The sequence below is a fragment of the Lagopus muta genome, chromosome 4 (assembly GCF_023343835.1).
Source record: "Lagopus muta isolate bLagMut1 chromosome 4, bLagMut1 primary, whole genome shotgun sequence".
Taxonomy (NCBI): Eukaryota; Metazoa; Chordata; class Aves; order Galliformes; family Phasianidae; genus Lagopus; species Lagopus muta.
The window spans coordinates 66041705-66066303 of NC_064436.1; the positions used below are offsets into that span (position 1 = coordinate 66041705).

General features: G+C 47.1%; 1 protein-coding gene across 1 annotated transcript; it reads left to right on the top strand.

Annotated features, from left to right (window-relative positions):
- Window positions 1-445: 445 nt before the first annotated feature.
- LOC125692442 (uncharacterized) lies at window positions 446-11150 on the top strand. The gene is made up of 8 exons (XM_048942949.1): window positions 446-507; window positions 2435-2582; window positions 3821-3913; window positions 6616-6955; window positions 8108-8245; window positions 9503-9632; window positions 10284-10450; window positions 10676-11150. Exons 2-7 carry the CDS (start codon window positions 2496-2498, stop codon window positions 10435-10437), a joined length of 942 nt encoding a protein of 313 aa, XP_048798906.1. The 5' UTR covers window positions 446-507; window positions 2435-2495; the 3' UTR covers window positions 10438-10450; window positions 10676-11150.
- The last annotated feature ends 13449 nt before the right edge of the window (window positions 11151-24599 follow it).

Below are 24599 nucleotides of genomic sequence, written 5' to 3' on the forward strand. Positions count from 1 at the left end.
CTTGTGCGCTGAGCAGTGTGCGTGGGGATGCCAGGGAGGGATGTGATGTGTGAGCATCCTTCTGCCAGTTCCTTTGTAATGAGAGTCGTGGGGAACATTTCAGGGAGTTGGTATCATGGGAGAGGTAATGGCATTACAGTGCATAGGCGCCTGTAAGGAAGTTATGAAAGAAGTTGCTAAGTGCATAAAAACACTAAAGAAAAGAAAGGCATGTGGTTTGTTGACTTTTTCTTCGTATCTGAATTAGCAATGGAGAGGCACATATGCTCACTCAGAGCAGGGGAAGATGAGAGCTGGATATTAGGTTCCCACCCACTTCTAATTGGGATCCTGTTGGTAATTATCAGCTCCACCATTTGGTATCAGGGAAGAAGAAATGGGAAGCAATAGTGGGCTGCTCCTGCATGACCTATGCTGGCAATGTGCCTTTTAATTTCATGTGAACTGCGCCTGCGAGAAGACGGAAGGATCAAGCCATCATCAAGGAAGATTAGAATTTGGAGCCAGGTTTTGGAAATTGTTTCCTATCTCAGTAATGAATCAGACACCTTAGGTAAAATTCGGATCCTACTGAATAAGCATTTTGGGTTTTTTTAAGTTTAGCATGGCCAGGATTTCACTAATGACACCAAATGTAGCCAAGCACTGGTGTGCCTGCAGCTTGGAGCTAGCACCAGTATTATACCCTAAAACTGTATCACATTTATATTAGTCTCTGGATCTGATTCTGTTCTCTCTGTATGGGAGTTTGTCTGCTGAGTTAAAGGTGATGGGACAGTCCCTCCTGTGCTGTGGTGCTGTGCAGGATGCTGAGATGGTAAGAGTGAGTTTTCTCAATGTATGTAAGTCTTGATTATTTTAGAGTGCAGATTGGTTTCATTTACATCAGGAAGAGGATTCTTTCTCCCTTCTCTGGAAGGAAGACACTCTTGAGAGCTTACTGATATTTTTGTGTTTGACTTTAAGGCAGAAGTTTGTTCCTAATTAATTGAATAAGTGCTTTAATCCCTGGCCTGAGGGCTTCCCATAGAGCATTAGCTGTATTAAGAAGGAAATGGAGTGTAATCCCTTTAATATAAGCACAGGAGAACACGAGAGTTTCACATTTCTAGAAATAATTTCTTTCCTTGTTTTTCTTGTTTATCCTGATATTCATCTGCATAAAATACAGCAGGGATGAAGGGCTTCTCCTTCTGCCTGGCTCCCGTGCTGAGGTGCCAGCAACACGTGGCTCTGGCAATGGCATCCTTGGGCTCCGGTTATGCACTGATGCATAACGGGGTGAAAAGAGAAACAGCTCTGGAATTCAGCTCATTCCAATGGTGCCTGTGAACCCAGCTCCATGACTGCTTTGCTCTGTATCCAGTGTGCTACGAGTGCAGAGCAAAAAGGGATTTTCTGTCCCAGTGTGGGGAATCAGAAACCCTTCAGAAATCAGCTCCCATAGGCCAGGGCCCTCTCCACATCCTTCCGAAGAAACTGCTTTTCACTGCTTTTCAGTAAAGTCAGACCAGGATCCTGGAGCCGAGATGTCGTCTTTCTGACTCATGCATCATCACTGGCATTTACCACTATCTGCATTAACTGCAGTGCAGGAGAATCTCCTCTCTGCTCTGATATCCAGGCTCAAATGTGGCTACAGAAATTGGACTCTTGGATGAGATTCAGCTGACCAAACCTATGCTTTCCGAGAAAGCAGTTTATTTCTTCCCAAAATATGTGTCTCCACTGGTCACATGAATCAGGCTAAATGAGCCAGGAGGCCAGGAAGGTTCAGCTCAGAGGGAGACATCCTCTTTGTAGACATCTAAAATGAGTTGAAATTAGTCTTGGATGAGATGGATCCAAAGGTAGTTAATGCTTGATGTTTATGAAAGAGTAATTACTGCTTTGTGGGTATGGGACAGAAGACTGCCCCCCCTCAAGGGCTCAGAAAGGGGCTTTGCCCCTCTCCCGTGTTCCCAGCTTTAGCTGAAGGAGCAGGTAGCAGCTCCCCGTGTTTGCCTTGAGGTGGCTTCTCCCCAAGAAGCCCTCATCCCACACATCATGGGGTAAGGTCCCCTCCCACCAAGGCCTCCAGTGTTCTAGATTGCAGGTGTCTCACAAGGGGCAGGAGGTTTCCCTTCTCCATGGAAACCCTGCTGCCCTCAAACATATCCCACCGTGCACATACCAAGGCGCTTCTCCTGTCCTGGGAAGGGACACGGAGGTTCACCTCTCTGCCTTTTGGCAGCTGGTGGTGAGGTGCTGTCATCTCATCTCTTCTGGGTCCTGCCAAGCTTCATCTCCTGAGCTGTCTGGCTCCATAGGTGCTCGTTGCTGGATGTGCACACTTTGCATCGCTGAGATTGGATGATGTCAGTCATACTCCAAACACCGGTTTGGGGTACACAGGGGTCCTACAGCCACATCTGAATCCCCTTTTTCCTTCCAGGACCCACACCAAGTCTCTAGATCCCTTGCCTCTTGGGGCAGTGGGGAGGAGAAGATCTGGTATGCTGGCTGTTGATGGAATGACTTCTTCTGGTCCAGGTTCCTGGTTCACCACAGAGGATGCAATGAGGAAACCAGTGCATTCGAAGGTGAAAAACAAAAGGGGTTCCCTCCCTCCCTGGAGTTTGAGTAATGGAATTGCAGTCTGCCAGGTTGGGAAGATAAGAGGAGCTGGTGACAACAGGCTTCTGGGTCCTGGCCAAAGGCAGCCACTCGTCTGGGAAGCCCGGAGGGAGAAATGAGTGAAATGCTGGAATAGAGTAATGAGGATATAGAATATGTTCTTGCACATAATGAATGACACTGCTGGCAGGGCACAAGGAACCTTCTTAAGATGCTGTGTGCTGGCACAGTTATTGGTTCCTTTTATCTCAGTAGGCGCTTTAAGTATTTCAACTTTGTCCAAAGCACCAAAATGAGCCTGAAGGCTCATCTCACCCGCTTTCCTGTCTCCAGCAGTGAGCTGTGGCAGATGCCAAGGGGAGAGCACGGGAAACAGGATGAGCACATAGTGCTTCCTCCCTAAAGTCCTCTGCACGTCCCTAGAAGTTTACACTGCATTTGTTTTTGGTCTCCAGGCTGGTGTTGCAGCCTTAATATCCCTTGGTGGAATTTTCCTCCACAATTTCTCCGGTTGCTTTACAAAATATATATTGACATTTGCCAGTGCTTGACTTTAAAGATGTGAGGAGCACACAAGAAGTACTGAAATGTGAGATGGAAGCTTAACCTGTGTGACACTGGACCTCAGCAGTGATGAAAGTATATTAGCAGCTTTATGCTTGTGCATTGAGTATCTCTATACTTGTGCCCTGAGCCGTCCAGGGAGGCTTGAGAAAGGCACTATGGTGGTCTTCCTGGGACTAGAAGAACCTGAAAGGTTCTTGCCAAAAGATCTTGGACCTTCCTCGTCACCCTTCTTGAGGTTTAACTAAGCGAGGGCTTCCCCTGTTGGACTGATCCCAAGAGACACAGATTGCATTCAGGAGAGCAGTTTGTCCTCCTCTAAGCATAAGTAGGCAGGGGAGGTTCAGGTTGGATATAAGGAAAAATATCTTCTCTGAAGAAGAGGTAATGCATTGGCACAGCTGCCAGGGAGGTGGCGAAGTCACCATCCCTGGAGGTGTTCAAGAATTGCAGAGATGTGGCAGTGAGGGACGTGGGTTAGTGGGCATGGTGGGGTTGGGCTGGTGGTTGGGCTAGATGATCTTGGAGGTCTTTACCAATTTCAATGATTCTATGATTCTGTGTTTCTGTCACCACCTCTAGGTGACAGAAGGTGACCAAGCCCTAGCAGTACCCTTTTGTTTGCTTCCTCTCCTTTCAGCCGCCTGTGTCGCTGGGTATGTACAGGAGCATGTACAAGAAGGAGTACAAATGGCATGAGGAAAACAAACCACCCACTGAGGAGGACGTGAAGGTACTGTGGGCACTTCCTTGCTTTTCTCCATGCCCTTTGGTGCCAGCTCCCAGCTCTTGGCTATGGGACAGCCAGGGACTGGGCGGGCCTGAGGTTGGGTGCGTGCAGATGTGTGAGTCCCTTTGGTTCACTTTTGTCCCTACTGCTGTGACCCACCAGCAGTTCCATCGTCCCCAAATACCCAAGGCCTCTGTCCCCATCCCTTCTGTGGGAAATCCCCCTTGTGCCCTCCAGTGAACGCATTTGGGCGGGCTGTGCTAATTACACTCATTAAGCCAGGGCATTAACGACTGCATGCTGAACCGCACCTAAGCCTTGGACTCCTATTGCTCCCTGTGGGGCCGATGGAGTGATCAGGATCAGATCCATCCCAGTGCCGCCTTTAGGAGGGGGATTGCATTAGGGATGGAGATGTCTCCGTGCCCCGACACGGGCCTGCGAAGGCTTCTGCGGGGAAGCTTACGTTGTTTTCTTTCTAATCCCCTGGCGGTGCGAGTGACCCCCTGAGCTTTTTAATCTGATTTGCTGCGCTCCGCCTGCCCTGCCCTAATTGCTTGTGGCAGCCCGGTGGGGACAGCTGTGGTTTGCACCGGGCCACTGCCGAGAAGTGGTGGGGGGCATGTTCGCTTGCTAAAGCACTTTGGGCTCATTCACTCAAGAGAGAGAGGGAAAAAAAAGCATTTGGGCTGGGGAGGGAGAGTGGGCAACAACAGAGGAATCATTGTGTGAAGGTGCCCGCTGGGGCTGTCTGTGCAGGAGGGTGGTGGTGGCTCTCATCCTGCACGTCAGGCTCTGGCCGCACTGCCGTCCTTGGCCCTCTCCTCTCCTCCCCTGTTTCCCGGCTGCCAGCTCCCCTCCTCCTGCCCTTGGGAGCACTCCTGCTGCCAGCAGCCTTCATTAGTGGGGCTCTGCTGGGCTGGCGAGTGCTTCCCGGAAAGCCCAAGCCTCAGGTGGCCTCCAGGAGGGCAGGGTTAACCCCTGCCTGCTGCGGCATGGTGAGAAGCAGTCGTGGTGCCCAATCCACGCACCTCAACTTCTTTTATTATTACTATTTTTCTTGACAACTTTGGAAGGCTGTATGTATTATGTGGAAGTCCTCGTGGATTTGGAGGGAGGAAACAACTGAGATGTGACTGCTTTCATTGGGTTGCATCTCCCATTGACTCTTCATTGACCCTCTATTAACTTGCAAGGAAAGCTGTTCCACTGGGCCAAGCGCCGATGAGGTCCTTGGGAAGCCCAAGTTTTGCTTTTGCTTTTGTTAAGTGGATAAAACCACCTGGGGGATTTTCTGTGTGAAATGTGGGGTGATGTCCTGCTGGAAGCTGAAGACATCCTTGGGTTAAGACAGAAAGCACCATCTGCTCTGTCACCCCCACCATAGGTCTCCAGAGGCTCTTGTCCCTCCAGCGATGCCTCATGAGGAGCTCTTGCCATCCCTGTGGGAGGAAACTCCCAAATACAAGTGGTCCCCATAGATCAGCAGCCTCCTTGCCCTGATCTAGGCATGGTGAGGAAGTCACCTTGGACTGAGTGACGGCAAGGATTTATGAGGCCAAAGGACAAAGGGAAACTTGTTGAGGTCCAAAGCAAGAAGTCACAGATAGCTGATAGACAAAACATGGTCCTGGCAGAGCAGAAGTTTCTTTGGCTGAGCCTTTAGCAAGGATCAGTTGGCTCCACACAGAGCAGTAGCATCTGGAAAGATGCTGAAGCTGGCAGATTCCCTGAGCAGCTGTGCCAGCTGCCACCTCAGCCTTCCCCTGCCATGAATCCTTGTACGGATCTGTCCCTTCTGCTGGAAAGATCAGCAGCCTTCCTTCCCTGCTTCATGGGTTGTGTTATCATTGCTAATGGTTGAGGAGCTGGCACCCTGCAGTCAGGTCACTGCCTCTTCCATCCTCCTGCCCTGCTCATTGCCTAGGGATGTGCTCATCCACCATGGAAAGACAAGGAAAGATGGAAAGACAGAGGAAGATGGAAAAAAAAGTGGGCAAGAGTGACCAGCCAGAAAATCCCAACATGAAATCAGTTGTGGATTGAGGCCACAACCAGAGAGATCTGGGCTTGGTGCTGTCCTGTTGCAGGTGGTCTCAGTGCCCAGCAAGCCATAAGAAGACAGAAAGAAGAAGACATGAAGACCATCTAAGGGCTGGAGCACCTCTCCTATGAAGAAAGATTGAGAGAGTTGAGCTTGTTCAGCCTGGAGAAGGCTTCAGAGAGACCTTCCTGTACTTGTAGGGAGCTTATAAGCAGGAGGGGAGCGACTATTTATATGATCTAATAGTGACAGGAAAAAGGGGAATGGCTTTAAACAAAAAGAGGGGAAATTTAGGTTAGATGTTAGGAAGGAATTCTTTACTCAGAGGGTGGTGAGGATCTGGCACAGGCTGCCCAGAGGAGTTGTCTTTGGAGGCATTCAGTGCCAGGTTGGATGGGGCCCTGGGCAGCCTGATCTGGGGGGTGGTAACCAGCCTACGGCAGGGGGGTTGGAAGCAGATGATCTTTAAGGTCCCTTCCAACTTAAGCCATTGTATAATTCTAAGAAAGAGGCAGCCTTAATATTCTGTGCATTATTTAATGATACTTGTGTGGCTTCTTTGTGGCTGTGGTGTCCCTGTGGGCAGGTAGCAGTGTTTAGTGACGCTTTAGTAATTGTCCTCCTCACCACGTCTCCACTCACACATGACTTCTTTCTGCAGAAGCTCAGAGCCAAGGAGTTTGCCGTGCCCCAAGAGCCACGGGCAATGCCATACTATGACAAAGCTCTCGGGGAAGGGAGGGATGTCACACAAAGTGAGAAGCAAGAAGGCATTGACCTCAGTCCCAGTGTGCTGCAGCAGGCTCATGAAGAGCAGAGAAAGCACTTCAGTTCAGACCTCCCCCTTGCAGAAAGCCGTGCACCAAAGCAGTACCTCACCACTGAACTGACAGCAACCCAGGCGGACAGACCAGAGAAGCCACAGGCTTTCAGTGGGCTGGAAAAGGAACTGTCTTCTTCCCAGCACCTTCAAGCTGCTGTTGGTGGCCCAGGAGCAACAGGTAATCCCACTCAGCTGGTGCCAGGCAGATCCAGCATCTGACAGCTGTCTGCTGGGCTGTGCTATCCCAAGTCCCCCTGCCCCAGGCTGGCTGGGCACCAATGGGCTGCAGATTGGCTTAGCAGGGTAGCAGGCTCATGGCCTGCTTGTGTGGGTTAAAATGCTAATACAAATCCTTGCTAGCACATCAGAAAAACAAAATCAGTGCTCACCATCCGTGCTTGATCTTCAAAAAGCACAGGAGAGCTTCCTCTGAGTTCCAAGGTAGAAGGGAGGAGGGCAGCACTGCTCAGCCATTCTCCAGCACCAAGCAGGGGGATATGGGTAGGATGTCCTCTCTGAATTCCCATCTTGCACCATAGGATGTCTGTTTGGAGCTCTCAACTCTCCTCATGGTCAATGGGGAGAAAAGCCACAGATAGTTATTGTAGCCTAAATGCTGCCATGAAGATCCTAGGATCATAGAATTGAGCTGGGAGGGACCCTTAAAGGTCATCTGGTCCATCTCCCCTGCAAAGAAGAGGGACAAATACAGCTCCAGCAGGTGCTCAGAGCCCCATCCGGCTTGTCTTTGAATATCTGCAAGGACAGAGCATGAAATAGAGTGAATCCTGGCAGGACTTCCCTTTCTCCATGCACTAGAAGGAGAGCTGGGATAAGTAGCTCAGATGGACATGTCTCCATTTGGACAGATAACCATTTAAAGATGTCTCTTAACAACTGAAGGCTTCAAGCATCTCCTTGCTGAGCCCATCTTACACTGTATTGTGCTAGTGACACAACTGCTGTGGGCTTTTTCCTTCTTGCTCTACCCCTCTATAGTCCAGCAGTGCTGTATTTCTTGCAAAGTCTCTCATACAATTACCTGCAAAGGGTCTCAGCTCCTTTTAGCACTCCGGAGTGCCATGGAGACAGCATGGCTCCTTCCACTCACTTCACATCACCATAAATCTTTCCCCCACTGGCTTTGTGAACCAAATCAATTCCAAATTGATGCAACTCAGCAAAGCTCTGCTGAAGGGAATGAGCCTTCCCTTGATTTATACCAGCTGAGGCTCCAAGTTGTTATTTGCTTGCTCCCACCCGAGGGCAGGATTTGGGTAATTGATAGATTTTCCTATCTAATGCACTGTTGTCTTCTCTCATTTCTCAGGGATGTTGCTGTATAGGCAGAAGCTGGATCCCACCTGGGGTACCTACCAGCACTTCATGCTGGAGACAGGCCAGGCCCTGCGAGATGAGGCTCAGCAAAACAAGAATGTGGCCCTGTCCTCATCGGTTTTGATGGAAGGTCAGTGGGTGGAGGCTGTGGCAGATGACTTCAGCCTGACCTTGGGCTTCTTGAATTTAATGCAGGAAGTGAATGAAGGAGGTGAAGTAAATACAGTGGGAAATGCCTGCAGGATCCCCACAGCCATCCACCTGTTGGTGGGAAGAAGTAGGGCAGGGAAAATAATTTTCATCCAGAAAAGGTTGGAGCATCGTAAATAACATCTCTTCCATGCCCATTTTCGTATGGGCCACTCCAGGTGGTGCAGCTGAAGTTGGTGGGTATGTGTGCATTCTCACTGCTTTGCTGTGAGCGCTGACAGAACGTTTTCAGTAGGCAGGTCTATTTGGTCAGAGGGACACACGTGAAGGAGAGCACATGACAGCCCTTCAAGCCAGCTCCTGCATGGATTTTTGGGGGACAAAAGCAGAGCAGATGTGATGATCCTCACCTGGGGGCTGCCCTCCCTGCATGCATCCCCCCTGGTGTGGGGCTGAGCTGCTGTCCCATCTCCAGATATCGGTGGTTTCTGCACTAAGAGCAGCCTCTAGCAGCAGATCTACAGCCTGCAGACAGGGAGCATGTTTTTACCACAAAGTCACTGCAAACTGGTTTTATTTGGGGGCACTCGTGCACTTATTTCCATGCACCAAACATACAAATGGAAATAATGAAAGAGCCCTGCATGAACACCCAGTTCAGCCACACATCAGTGTCCATGCATCCTCTTGTAGTAACGTTGCACAAGATGGGCTGTGAAGTATTTTTCCTTTTTCTGCAAAGGAACTCATCCTTGTTTTACTCCTGATGAAGTAAGGCAAAGATGTGTTGCTCTGGCATGATAAAAGAGGAAAATGTAGACAGCAGGAGAAAATACATTGCAGCAGACCAGACAGTGTCCACAAGGGACAAGACACCTTGTGTGACTTCCATCACACTTAAGAGGCCATAGGAAATGAGTGCTAAAATATCTCCATCCCTACCAAGGAATCACTTGCATTTTCCCTTGGTTAACTCATGGTCATGGTAGCTCCAATGGGAGTGCTAAGAGCATGAAGTGCTGAAGGAGCTCAGGAGGAGGGGGAATGGTTGGACTGCAGGATGCAGGGGATAGAGACCCCCCCAGAATAGAATTGTAGAATCGTTTGAGTTGGGAGGGACTTTGAAAGGCCATCAAGTCCAACTCTCCTGCAGTGAACAGGGGCATCTTCAGCCAGATCAGGTGCTCAGATCCCAATCCACTGTGACCTCTTGATTGTTTGTACTCTCCTTCACTAGAGTGCTGTGACCATGACTGCAGAAGTACCTACAGCACCGACTTCCAGCACCAGCCTGCAGCCTGCACTGGAAGCTGTATAGCAAATAAGAATCTATCTCACATTTTCACTGAAGATGAACGCTTCCACCAGTAAGGGAAAGCTGGGCTGGGGGAATGGGTTGGGAGTGAGGACAGGGTCAGACTAGAAAAGTGTGGTTTTGGAGCTGGTTGGGGTTGGAAGGTGTTTCTCAAGTGTATTTCTCCATGTCTACATTATGCAATGTGTTCAAATGAATTCCCTTAGGGCCACGGCCTTTCACAAGGCTCAACCTTTTCTTGAGAAGTTTTATAGTGGGGTTGGTGTGATCTGGGAAGCTTTTCCTGGGGCAACCATTGACAGTTCCCCTCAGGAAGTAGGAACTGAGGTCCCTGTGGGATGGGCACAGGAGGGCACATCTCAGCATTTCGGTGCCTGGGCTTCTCCTGGGAAAGGAAGCTCTTGGATCAGACAGGGCAGGAGCTGTTTGTGAGGTGACTCATCTGCACACTATGAACAAACAGGCATAAACTGCTCCTGAGCTCTGATTTCTCACCTGGAAAGGTAATTCCTCCCCGCTGCCTCATCCCCTCACCTCCCCCTAGCATATATATTGCAGATGTACACTGAAGTCCTGATTTTGATTCACGATCTCGGATATAGGTGTGGGCTGCAGATGGAGCTGGTGCAATGGTTGACCTAGGTGGGTGACTGGTCCCTGTGACAGTACTGACTCCTCATGACCTTCTCCATGTTCTCCGCAGCAACCACTGGGTGTCTGAGTACAAGGACAACTACAGCATTTACTTGCAGAAGCTGAACTGGGCATCTCAAGGCCACACTGCAGAGCTTGGCTCTGCCTTGAAGCCCCAAGGGCTGCCTTCCCAGGGTGAGGTTTCACCAGACACAGCCCAGTGAGTGCTGCTGCACGGTAAGTGGCAGCATTACCCGTGTCTGTGCTGGGTGACGCTGTGCTGGGGAGTCAGTAGGATTGCAGAGGCAGAGGGATTACAGGGGCACATTCATGAGGTGAAGAGCCAAAGCCTGAGCAGCCTCATTGAGCTGGCCCTGCTTTCAGCAGGCTTGAGCCAGGAGACCTACATTGTTGTTCTGATTGATGTGAGGATGCATTACCCATGCTGTTTTGTGATTGCAGCTCCCTGTTCTCCAAGCTGAGGGAGATTTTCCACCAGAGATCCTGGAAGCCTGGAAACCTCTATTCCAAACCCACCGTTACCAAATATTTTTCAAGTGTCCAGCAGAAACGTTTTTACACACATATTTCATGAAGAAACCTGAGCTTTCCTCATTGTCAGAAATAGAAAGGGTTTTTTGGACAGTGCAGAACTAAAAGCACTCATCAAAGTTAAGTTTATGTACTTATTAAAAAAAAATCTGTGTTCATTTACTGTCTTAAAAGCCTTTTGAATGTTACTGAGAGCAGCCAGCGTTGATTTTGCTGTGTGTTTTTGGGGTTTAGGGTAATATCAAGGATTTGTGGAAGGAGCGAGGCTGCTACCAGCCTGAAGGTGGCATTGCAGGGCTGCAGATGCATGGAAGGTTCTGGGAATGGCTGGTGGCCCTGATCCCACCCAGCTCTGCTTTGGGATCTTTTGAGTGGGCACCAAAAGTGTCCTAGAATAGACAGTGTAGAAACCTTCCTCAGCATCTCAAACATGCTGCTTTTCATGTTTATTTGGTACTTTATTTTTTGTTTATTTGGGCTTGTTTATGGTACTCAAGGATAAGAAAGATACTTTGGACGGATACAGACAAAATATGGAAAGATAACAGTGACAACCAGTAACCTCTTTTACAGTAATAACACACCTAGACCAGGAGCAGGTGGTGATGGCATCTACAGACAAAGCAGCACACTGGTCGCTGCCCCAAGGAATTGACTGTCAAAGGAATCAGCTCTTCTGCTTCTTTGCATGCCACTGGCGTTTCACTCCATCACCACATCCCAGTGACAATTTTTGCCATTAGGAAAGCCACCTGCTCTCATCAAACAACAAGAAATAATGGCCTTAGGTTATGCCAGGGGAGGTTCAGGTTGGATATTAGGAAAAATTTATTCTCTGAAGAAGTGATAATGCATTGGAACAGGCTGCCCATGGAAGTTGTGGAATCACCATCCTTGGGAGTGTCCAAGAACTGTGTCAATGTGGCACCAAGGGACATGGTTAGTGGGCATGGTGGGGATGGGTTGATGGTTGGACTTGATCTCAGAGGTCTTTTCCAATCTAAATGATTCTATGATTCTGCTTAGACATGCAATAGAAGGATTCTTGGGCATGGGATGTCACTGATCCAGTCAGCATGGCATTGGATATCATAGAGATTCCCACTGCAGCTGTGTACAATGGGTAGAATTTGGAAAGCAAAAACAATGAAACGGCCTTTACCTTAAAAATAGGAAAAAAATAATACTTTTTGACAACATAAGTTCCAGAATTTGTTTGAATTCTTGGGGAACGGGACCATGAGAGTAGCAATGTTCTTAGTGGGACATGCACTTTTTATTGGTTAAAACAAATCCAATGATCTCACTGATAAGTTTACCTTATGAAAAAACGTCATTATCCTGACTCCCCATGCTGGAGACAGGCTCCTTAGACATGCTGGCACTGCTCCACAGCAACAGTCTGATAGGCAGACAGGGTCTGCGTGGCGATGAATTATGTATGTAAGGTAATTTCAAGTCATCTCCCCTGGGAAAAGAAAAATACACTGCTAATCACTAATCAACATGGGCAACCATGATGGAAACAAATGTCCAGACTGGACGATGAAGATATCAGAGTACTAACGAAGATGTTCAGTCAGGCAGACTGATGGGGTCTTTAATTGTGTGCTTATCTGCAATGAATGGTAAACCAGCAGGGGCACCTTGGAAGGTCCTCAGCTTCACATTGGCTCCACTGATGTGTGGCACTTTCAGTCCGTGGGTTATTCCTTCTCTCCTGGCAGCTGGGGGACTAAGGCAGATCAAATCACACCTCAGGTGAAAAACACAGAGCCACTGCTCTGGCCACAGAGCATTCTGCTATTTGTTTTCCCAGAATCACATTTGTTTTCTTTCCTATGTTAGTTTTTCCATCCCAAGAGACCTTGCTTTCTATGGAGGGGCCTTGCACTAGCAACGAAGTCGAATGGAAAGACAAATCAAAACCAACCAACCAAAACCACCACCAACAACAAACCGAAACAGCAGAGGGAAATAAGTGAGAGATGAGTCAGACTGTGGCTGCTGAAGATCAGGATGCATTTTCAAGAAGCGTGTCACCCCAGTACTGCTGGTTGATACTATTGATACTAGGAATATTCCTCCAAAGCATTTGGTGCTGGCCTGTGTCTGAAACAGGGAAGGCTCCCAGATGGAGGCTGGCTTGATCCTGTTCTCTGGAATGTAGCAGTGAATGTAGTTTGGAGTTTTCTCCTCAGTTCATGCATCACTTCAGGGAAAATAAGTTCTCAGTAGGGCTGAAGTGAAGGATGTTCTGTGAGTGCCTTGGTGCCATCTCCTGGGTGGAAGGGGAAATTCTCCTTTTAGGGGTGAATGTGTCCAGACTCCCACTTGGTCCTGGCTGTGCAGGCTGTCTCCTGTTAATGGGGTGTGTGAGTGTGGCACTGGGGTATCAAACTGTGCCCCATCCACTTTACTGTCCAATACTTTTTTTCCTTAAGATGCACAGTGAGGATGTCTGCTCTGGGAAAAGGATGCTCCATCCACCGTCATCTCCACAGAGTAGCATTTCCCTCTTTTAATTTTGTCTTTTGTGTTTCCAAGCATGGAAGAACAGACTGAATTCTGACCTTACTCCACACGTCCTTTATGGGAGAACTCGTTCAAAGTGATTGGGCATTAGTGCAGTAAGGACTGTTAGAAGTGAACTGAACACAGCAGAGCCACAGCAGTGAGATCAGATTGGTATAATGTGTCATTTGTAAAAGAACAGAGCCAGGTCCCTCCTCAGCTCAGCCACCAACCCAGCAGAAATTATAAGCAAAGGCCAAGAGCCCAACTTAGGAAGTGATGTATTTCAGCAAAACTATTTTCATTCATTAGGGGATGTCAATCAGAGCTTTGGGAGCAGTATGTCTTTAATGTAACTTTGCCAACGATGGGGCTCAGAAGAGATGGACAGAAAGGACAAGAAGAGAGAAAAGTTTGTGACAAAGCAGCTGATGGCTTGATAGCTGGCAATAAAGCAACCGTCAGCCACTCCTCCCAATTTTCATCATATGGCCTATAGAAGACACAAGCACTGCCATGCTCCCAGGGAAAAATGGTGCCATCCAGCCATGCTTTCCTCCTCAGGAGTCAGTTTAACATCAAACCAAGCCTACAAGCATCATTTCCTTCTATTTTTTAACAGTGTCTAATTGAAACACACTATCATATTTGCTGTCTCAGTTTTAATTCTTCCACATCCAGCTGGAAACAGACAGATGTTATGTGCTACTCAGTGGTAGAATGGGATGCCAAAACAATAGGAAAAATAAATAGATTTTATTTCTCTACAGGCTATTCCAGCAGATGAGACAAGGCTCCTGGCCAAGTTGCTAATAATAAGCCAATTAATTTAGTATGTTTGCAGAGCAAATGGTCACATCAGAAAGCTTCTGATCTAATCAACATTGGAGAGTCTCCCAGCCTGGCTGTGCTAAATGTTAGCACTGTCGATCTCAGTTTGCAGTATGAGATTGCTCTGCATTTACCAAAGGAATGTGCAAGGATGTCTGGGACTGGGGAGTGGTGGTGAGTGGGGTTAAATCCAGCTGGCCATTGATCTCAGGTGGTGCTCCTCCTCAGGGGGATTAAGTGCACCCTCAGCAACTTTGCAGATGACATCAAACTGGGAGGAAGTGTTGATCTGCCTGAGGGGAGGTCTTACCAAGGGATCTGGATAGACTGGATCGAGGGGCTGAGGCCAACTGTGTGAAGTTCAACAAGAGCAAGTGCTGGGTCCTGCAAAAATAAAAATAAATATTGGTGAAGTAAAGGAAAAACAGATGAGCAGCAGCTGATGGGCCTGGGGAATGTGATAAGCTATCGGTCCATGTGGCACGTGGGGATGGGGTCCTGTGCAAAGAAACCTGGGCATCTTACAAAAAGACCATGAAGCTGGGAGGAGGACCTCAGCAGGGAATGCCCTTGTGCTGTCCATGGAGCAGAGGCCACACTGCCAGCCAATGGCCGTGGCGTTTCAAGGACATTAAGGTGTGCAGGAAGGTGGCTGAGGGCACTGTGCAGTGGGATGTGCGCCTGAACATGCTGGTGCTGAACATGAAGATGCTGGCGATGAAACTCTTGGTTCTATCACTGCCTTTGTGCCTGCTCAGTGCTGCCTTGAAACCCAGCCAGCAAGCATGTGAGAGATGGTAGGCATTTATCACTTCTGTTTCTTGCATCTGTTTTCTGGTTGCTTAATAAGAAGCAAATGGTTTGTATTCCAAATGGAGCTGTGCAGCCAGTGTGAGAAATACCAGCTATTACCTTTGGTGCTTTGGCTTTAAATACAGTTCTTCCTCAAACCAGCCATGGGCACGATGCTGTGTTTGCAGGAAAAAACATCACTGTGCCATTTCTGCTGCAGTTTAGAGTAGTTTGGGAATGGGCTTTGAACTGGAATCAGGTCATCTTCTTTCACTGACACATTTTTAGCTTTCTAGGTAGAGGTCAGGAAAGCAGAAGGTCTTAAGAAAAGGCAGTATTTAGTCTTTTGGAAAATTATTATCATAGAATCATAAAATGGCCTGGGTTGAAAAGGACCACAATGATCCTCCAGTTCCAACCCCCTGCTATGTGCAGGGTCACCAACCAGCAGACCTGGCTGCCCAATTTGCCCAATCACCAAAGCAGCACCTTAACTCCCCAAGACAAGCTGCTACAGAGGGCTAGTCCTGATTAGTGTGCATGAAAGCCAGTTTAGGATGCTCAGCTTTATGGCTAGGGTTTGGTCGTGATCATTTTCTGTCTAACATGAGTGTGTATTCATGTGTATGGATGAATATTTCTACGTGTGTGTGTGCTTCAACCCAGTGATAGGCACAATACTGTATTTGTAGGAAAAACAGTATCCAGATGTCAAGCATTGCCAGAGATCTCACTGGGTGGGAAGAGGGGTGCTTTTGCTTATTTCAGGAATCCCAGGAGCATCTCCAGGATAAGCAAGAATACTTTATTTAAGTTTAAACCCTTAATGCGTTCCTGCTGAGAGCCATGGCTCAGCAGTGGGAGTCTGTGCATCCCTGTGGTTTGGGTAGCAAGGATCTCCAGGGAGTTGTCTGTCTAACTAAGGAATAGGATCCCAGTTCCTCTTTGGGGATGGTCTGAGCCCAGCTGTAATTCATACTGATGGTATCGCCTTGGTTTGGGACTGACATACAAAATAAAAACTAAAGTCAGAGCACCGAGGTTAAAACAGGCTGTTTTTCAAAGTTGGCAGGCTGTTTTTCACACATCAAAGTTGGAAGTGAAAAAATACAGATTGGCTCCAGTTCTGGATTTTTTATCCCACATTTATCAGGGATGGTGATGAGGACAAACCACAGGAGGACAGTGACTGTGGCTGTGTTTCCAACAACCCACAAATGATTACACCTGGATAACTGTGGCTTCTTTAATCCTCTGCTCAAAGTAAATCAGTGCATTTGGTAGTCTACACCTCTGGAAGCTCACAGGCTCTCCTGGGTATCCCAGGAGCATTTTCTGGGTTAAAATGTTCTGCTCATTCAGCTCCTGGCATTAGCAATCTCCCTGCAAATGACTGTGTGAAGATTCAGAAATGTTTCCCTTTCCCTGTTACCAGGCACAAAAGGCTGGGGTCCATTCCTGCTGACAGAAACACTGTCTGCAGCCTGCTATCCAGTTGGTATGGGATTTTTGTGCATTAAGGAGACTGAAGCTTTTTTTTTTAACATCAATCTCATCAACTGTCTCTTCTGGATACCAAGTATCTGAATATGTTCTCAATACCATCTGTTTGACCAGAGAGGTGGTGGATGCCCCATCCCTGGAGACACTCGAGGTCAGGCTGAACGGGGCTCTGAGCACCTGATGGAGCTGCAGGTATCCCTGCTCATTGCAGGGGGTTGGACCAGATGGCCTTTAGGGTCCCTTCCAACTCAAACCATTCCATCAAGGTCTCATTCAACTGAAACCATTCTCAGATACTGCCCAGAAGAGCCTTTATAAAACATATTTTTAGCACATCTTTCTGTTTTGAATCACTTCAGACGCTTTCTACTTTTCCAGACCGATCTTTTAAAAGTATCTGTTATCATTCAAATGGTGGAGGATGCTGGTGCAGGTCAATTATTCAACACACTCTTGCTTTAACAGCTGAGCTGTAGAATTGCATGTATTGCCCTTACAGACGTGCAGTGCCCACAAATGAGGTGCTGGCTGCTTTTAAAATGACAAACTTGCTATCGGAGGAACCTGGGGAATACGATCAATACATAAATCAACACCCTGGGGAAGAGAAATGGGATTGCAGGGTTTCTGCTCTGAGAGAACCAATTTTGTGAGTCACGCAGCTCACGAGTGAATGTTAGAGGAGTTCTTGGGCTTTAACTTTTTGCAGTGCAGAAGTTGCCAAACTCAACTGATTGCTCGGCCTATGAAAAAAGAAATGAAATAATTTCATCTGCAAGGTTCCCCTCCTAATGCGTGTTTAATTAAAAACTTAATTGACTTGAGCTAAGTATTTTTGGACCCTGGTAAAGTAAATGAACATCTAAAGCTCCCTTGAGGCCATTATAACAAGCACTATCCAGAAAAAAAGGCTTTACCATGACACAGAGCAAAACCAAGATGTATGAAACAGCCAAGATGGTGGTGGGTGGGTCTGAACTGGGCAGTGGGCACCCCTCACTAGGGCAGGGTTTTGTTCTGTTACTGGAAACTGTTCTGGTTTCTGCTCTCCAAGAGATTTTCTTGCCTGTGTTTCTATTATATATAATACATGTATTTAATGGAGTAGCATTTTGCAAGTAGTCATCTCACTGGAAAAGAGCTTGAGCTGTTCTAATTAGTGCAGCCTTTGAGGACATCTTGTGTTTTCACTGAGAAGGGAACAGCACACAGTGCTCTCTGTTAATGGTCTTGTAACAGGAGCTTTAGGAAAGAAAGGGGAAAAGCCCCATAAGACCAACAATTAGAAATGCCATCTTGATATCTCTGGGCTGAAATAATCTAGGGAAATTGCCAGGTAGGCTAACACCTGAAGATCCTTTGAGAGGACCCATTCCCCAGGATGCAGCTTTGGGAACTGCAGCTTTCTGTATCTGTGGGCTTGGTTTCCAGCAGGGTCTCAGCCAACCATCTCTGCTGGGGTTGCACGCAAACCTTGGAGACCACTTAGCAAAGAGAACACAGGGACATCCACAGAGCCACATGCAGCTATTTCTATATTCAAACGTTACTTCAAAATTAATTAAAACTGATTCAGCAAATCTGCTAATATAAAGAGTCTGGTTTCAAATTCTTTGAATCCAACCTCCATTCACCCAGTATAAACTATATTTGTCTAGCAGAAGTTATCAGCAGAATTTAGGCCTAAAATCCAAGCAGCCAAAGCACAGATTGGACTGAGAACTTTGGGTAAGCACCTAGCTATACATCTCTAGACTGATGCTGCTGGGAATTCATAAATAAGCCAGGTCTGTGGTTAATACCTATAACAACCATAAGCAGCGTGTTAAGGATGCAGAGATGGGAGCAGCTGACACTGGGGTAACAGTCTAACACAAAAGATATCTGCAGGAGGAATCATAGAATAACGAGGTTGAAAAGACCACCAAGTGCAACCCCAACCCATCCCACCATTCCCACCAACCCATGTCCCTCTGTGCCACATCTCCATGGCTCTTGAACACCTCCCAGGACTCCACCACCTCCCTGGGCACCCTGTGCCAATGCATTACCAATCTTTCTGAGAACAGATCCTTCCTAACATTGAACCAGAAGCAATCAGGCTTATGGTGCTGCCTCACAGGACCGCTCGGGTTCCTCTTGATCTGGACTGTGCTGTAGAAAGGCAAATTTCACAGGACCAGGAAGAAACAAGGCAAGAAGCAGCTTGTCTAATGGGTACCTAGGGAACTCAGTTTTTAATGAGGAAAGCCCTAGGGACTGGTATTTTAGTATGGTTATGCAGATTATCTATACAGATAATCACTGAGTAAAATACAGAACGTTCATAAAGGCTCAGAGCTGGACTCTCTTCACTTCCAGAAGCTGCTCTGGTCATGATGGAGAAGTGTCTTTCCAAAGATGCCTCTATCTGCATGATGAGATCCACTCTCAGAGCTGGATGCCTTCTTTTTCAGCCTGAGAATTATGCATTTGTGAGACGTTCAGCTTTTGCTCTCTGTGTTTTATCTGGTGAGAAGCTTTCTGCTGTGTGCAGACAATGGGATTTGAGAGCAGTGCCACCGCAGCTCTGACAGACTCTAAATCATACGGGCTTCATTCCAGCACTCTGCTCTCCCAAGGATGGGAGTAAAATTCATGGAAGAAAGCAGAGGAGGAAGAATATTGTTCCATTTATTATAGAAATAATATCTTAGTAATGGTGAAGCCTGACTTCCCCTGAAAGCAGTCTTTTGATTGGAAAGCAGAATGTAGCCACCCTCTGTTGTTATGTACAGAGACTTTTTTTAGTACCTGCACACATACATTCATAAATAGATATATAGTACATCTTCCCCTTCTTAGTGTTACTCCTTCCTAGACACTCGTGTGACAGAAGCTCAAACAGCAAAAGCACGTGGGATGGAAGTGGGAGCAAAGTGCATATTGTCTCACTGAGATGAGAAAGGTGTTCAGCAGAATTGAATGTTTCCAAATTTCATTAAGATCAGGTTGCCAGAGCCAGAGCTGGAGCCAGTCATGAAAAACAGTACAGTAAAAAGAAGGTAATTTTATGTTTTACTATTCCAGGTCAGGCAGAGGAAAGCAAGAAGATCATTACTGTGAAAGGAGGTCTTCTGGGATCCTTAGGACTCAGCCTGACCAGCAGTACATTTTTGGGCTTTGTTCATGAGCTCTTGACTAGATAAAGCGATTCGTGCTACAGTTTTTCATTCATTTCTCCATTTGCTCCTGGAAAGATGAGATTTTGACATGATGGATTTTTGTTCTGTTCCTAAAAAGTCATGTATTCCATCACACAGTAGTTCATCTTAGTAGATGAGGTGCCCGGTCCATTTTAAGCCTCTTTCATGGTATAACAGATGGATTTTCCCTCTCTGCTGCTCTTTCTGAGCCCAGCAGCCATGCATTGGGCACAGCTGGGCAGCACAGCAGAGGTGCCAGCATGCACTTCAGTATCTGACCAGCATGAGTCATGGTGCTGGCTGGCTCCCCCAGCAGCTCCATCTCTTGCATTCCTGTACTGACCTTGCATCCCTGCCCTTCTCCTGTCATCCAGATTTTATGATCTCGTAAGGTTCACACATTGAGTAATAAACCCTTGAAATCTAATGCCTGATTTCCACCACATGCTCCTTCCATCTCCCCAAAGCTTGCTTACTTGTGAAGCAAAACACCGCAGCCAGTTTGATTTCCCATCCAAGTGAAGCAGCGCGTTTCTCATTCTGTGAGTTTAAATTCATCCTCATTTCACCTAACACTTCTGTGAGTATTCAGATCAGGTGTGTGTTCCCAGCACATCTGTGGGCAATTATCCCACACAGATCCTGCATTGCTCTGTTCAGTTTTCACCCGTGGAGCTGCAAGACATGGCGTGGCATTAGTTAAGCTAAAGACAAGTGATGCTGATTTTGAGATCCTCAAACATATCCTGAAGTGTGGAATGCTACCAGACAACTTCTAATTCTTCATCTGTGAATCACATCGGTAAAAAGACCCTGGCCTATCCTGGATTTGGGAATGCCTTGGAAAAAAATAGGATCCATTTGCTGTTGCTTCATTCTTCACTATAGTGTAGTCTCTGTTACGTTTGTGCTTGATGTCTAACCCATTTGATGTGGCTGGGCAGCGATAAGATTTGAAAGGAGATACTCAATTACAGCCAAAAACAAACCACAGTTACATTTATTGATTGTTATAAATGTAATTCAGCTGTTTGCAAAGGAGAATGTGGTGTATCATCGTAGCATGGGAAGGTCTGAGATTTAATGTTCTGGCCCCAAAAAAGCATCTTGTTCAATTCTTTTGCTTTCTGCAACGTTCCTGTCTATCTGAGTTCATTTTAGCTCATGATTTCCTACCCTGAATCCTCCCTGAAGGTGAGGCACCTCCGCTTGTGCCAAGAGATGAAGTCTTTGTTAAGCAGCTCCAACCACACCAGAATCACAGTGTGTGTGAATGAGGCCGGGTGCTGGGTTCTGCTGATCACAATTAAGCAGCAAGAGGATGCATTTTCAGTTAGGACTGTAGACCAGGAACAGCGATGTTCTTTGGAGCAGACTGGTGGACCAAGAGCTGTCAGCAAATCTGTGCCATTCAGGAAAAATTCTGCTTTGGAAATACTCTGCCCACCTTGCTATGGAGGGATGCACTTCTTTGAAGTCTTTCAGGGCTTTCAGAGGTATCTATGATTTTTTTAGGCATAGCTTGCCCTTAGGAGACCCATTGGATCTTTTGGCTCCATCTGTTCAGCCCAGTGTGGCTTCCTATGCTGAACAGCTGCATGGTCTGATGGAGGCAGGAAAACCTCAGAGAAGAGCTCAGCTTGTGTCTGTGATACATGAGGAACTTGTGGTCCTTTCCAACACGCTTCCCATGTCCAAGCAACAAGTTTGTCCAAGCTATGGCAGCAGAGGCTTGGTAGGAGCAGGTCTGGGTTTGGTCTCTGGGATGTGCAATGGTGAATGGAAGAAAACAAAACAAGGGAATGGTTGCATTCATGTCACTGTTGCTCCTAGGTGTTGCCAATATGGATGTTTCCTTTTCCACTTGGACAATGCTCTGTTTCCTCAAGTTTAATGGGTTGCAGAAGCCATTGCTACGGGAGTTGCCATTGAAGGCATTGGTTTGTCTTTCAGTGGTTTCCCTTCTGCAATATCTGTAGCACAATGCCAGGTGTCCACTGGATACCTTCCTCCCATCTCCTCCCAATTACTCAGCCTAATCCTTGTCAGCCTGCCATCAAGCTGAGCAGCCTTGTGAGGCATTAATGTGTTTCGTGGCTGTAGTTAGCTTGCCAGCATCGATGACATTTGGAAAGACAGTGATGAGTCACACAAGACAAATGATTGCTGCCTTCTGCTTTTTTATGTATGAATATAATTAGATCTTTTCAGCACAAGAGAAAGCAGCCCTTGTCCAGCTTGTCAGGACAATAATAGAAAGGGAAAAGAAAATCTTTGGCAACTTACTTCAGCCTGAGAAGTGGTTTTCATGGTAAGTGTCAGACATGACTTTTTTTTTCCTCAGAGATTTATAATACAATTTCATTGCTGTTGCCAGAAATACAGCAGAGCCATGAAACACAACTGTTGGATGTAAGCAAAAATTCTGCAGCTATTTAAATAGGCACTGGGCTGTGGCACTCTGTGGGATAAATTGCCTTTTCCCACTGTTTTTTTGTGCTCTCCTCCCACTCAGAACACCACGCATCACTCTGGCACTGCTGCTCTTTCCTTCCAAGGTAAGCATTTGCAACACCCCTCCCTCATGTTAGACACTAAACGTTATCACACAGAACCCAGAGCTTCTTGTTTCAGACCTCGATGCTGAATCATTGAGCAGTTTTTGGCAAGTGATGGAGGCTGACAGAAACGTCCTGATGACTCAGCTTGAGAGTTGTGGTACCTCTTGGGCTTGAATTTCTCAAAGGGCTTTGAGAGCCCAAAGTGCCCACTGAGTTACACAGTGCAAACCCAGCCTTGGTATCCCAGTCTGGGCACTTATGGGGAATGTTGTCCTTACTCACTGAGTCTTGGTTGATGGCTCATTAACACACAGGGGAAATACCAAGGCTCCTTCTGGACAACAGGCTTTTGTTTGCAAAACACTGTGATCCATAGGAGAAAATGCAGTGGTGTAAGCAGGGAAAGCAGGGTGCCCACGTTACAAACCTGACCATCTGATAACCAGGACGTGCCCTTTCACAGACAGAAACATTTTGCTGAGAAGCACTACCAAATTTCTGTTGGATTATCAGTCAGTGTGCAAGGACTGTGAGCTGACAGCGTTACATCTTTTCCCAGGGGATAAATTGCCCAAGGTCCCCTCAAGGTGTCAGATGAAGATTCAGATGGTGCTGCTTGCTGCCATAGAGAGGAATGATAGTCCCACAGTCTGTGCTCCAGAGATTCCCATGAAATCACACTCATCTTTGTCCTGCTCTCTGTTTGGGTGCTCTTTGTTTGCATTCCCAACACCAGTAAAGACTGGGGTGTGTCAGCACTGCAATGGGAGGCTTTTATTCTGTTTTCAAGTTTGGTCTTGAAAGTTTTGAAGGAAATCCTTTCTGCTCTCCAAGTGGAATCCATTCGGTGACCCCAGATTTGAAGAGAGTGCATAAACAGGAGGGGGAACGGCTGTTTATGAGGGTGGATAGTGATAGAACAAGGGGGAATGGTTTTAAACTGAGACAGGGGAGGTTTAGGTCAGATATTAGGAGGAAGTTTTTCACACAGAGGGTGGTGATGCACTGGAACAGGTTGCCCAAGGAGGCTGTGGATGCCCCATCCCTGCAGGCATCCAAGGCCAGGCTGGATGTGGCTCTGGGCAGCCTGGTCTGCTGGTTGGTGACCCTGCACATAGCAGGGGGTTGGAACTGGATGAGCATTGTGGTCCTTTTCAACCCAGGCCGTTCTGTGATTCTATGAAAATTGCCCCATAGGATGAAAAATGTTGGGCATTCATAAAAACACCCCAGTACTTACAAACACTTGCTGCTATTTTCTTCTATTCTGTCTGTAACTCCACATCTGTATAAATCTTCTCTCTGCCTTCAAATAATGATTGCTGCGACAATAAATGCCTGATGAACTCTGTTCTAGGCTCCAGCAATTCCCATGGATTTCACAGGGTATATTTTGGGAGGATCCTGATTTTTCAGCAGTGATAGAGGGCTAAATGTCATTCCATGCTCTTTACTTCAAGTTTGTAACTTAGACAACTGGGACAGGCAAAATGAGGAGCATGTATCCCCTCCACAGCCTTTGGAGAAGGGAGCAGAGCAGCAGTGCTGAGCACTGAGATGACTGCAGAGCTTCACACCTGGCTGAATCAAGATAGAGAGGAAGGCAAATGCTCACTTCTTCCTTCTAGTCTTCATGCAGTTGCCCTGCATAAACAATGCTGAACAAGGGGCCTTCACATGTTTCCTCTTGAAAAGACAAAGAGAAAATAAAACACATCTGACATTCCTCAGGGCCTATTTATCCAGTCCCATGTTATTTACAATGTAGATAGAATCTATAATCATAGAATCACAGAATCACGGACTGGCTCTGGTCAGAAGGGACCTCAAGGATCATGAATCTCCAACCCCCTGCCACATGCAAGGCCAACAACCTCCTCCTTTAATACTGGACCAGGCTGCCCAGGGCCCCATCCAACCTGGCCTTGAACACCTCCAGGGATGGGGCATCCACAGCCTCTCTGGGCAGCTGTTCCAGCACCTCACCACTCTCATAGTGAAGAACTTCCCGCTGACATACAACCTAAATCTTCCCTCTCTCAACTTCAAACCATTTCCCCTTGTCCTGCAGTTATCAACCCTTTCAGTCGGCTCCCCTCCTATTTGTAGGCTCCCTTTAGGCACTGAAAGGCTGCAATGTGGTCACCCCATAGCCTTCTTTTCTCCAGGCTGAACAAACCCAGCTCCCTCAGCCTGTCTTCATCTGTCTTCTCCAGCCCTCTGATCATCTTCATGGCCCTCTTCTGGACATCTGTTCATTCTGTTCCTCCCCAACAGCTCCCTAAAGAGGAGGGAGGGAGGTAGGTAGGTAGGTAGACAGATAGGCAGATAGATAGATAGATAGATAGATAATTGTGATATCACTTTTTATTTTTTTCCCTTTCCTTTTCCTGTTTAATTTCATCGCTGGAGTTGAAAAGCACCACTTAAAGCAGACTTCATTACCTT

Excerpts from the sequence above, each read along its gene's own strand:
- LOC125692442 (XM_048942949.1), top strand. The coding sequence starts at position 2,496 with ATGCTGGCTGTTGATGGAATGACTTCTTCTGGTCCAGGTTCCTGGTTC. Across the intron at positions 6,956-8,107 it reads TGGTGGCCCAGGAGCAACAG|GGATGTTGCTGTATAGGCAG; the intron begins GTAATCCCACTC and ends CTCATTTCTCAG. Across the intron at positions 9,633-10,283 it reads GAAGATGAACGCTTCCACCA|CAACCACTGGGTGTCTGAGT; the intron begins GTAAGGGAAAGC and ends TGTTCTCCGCAG.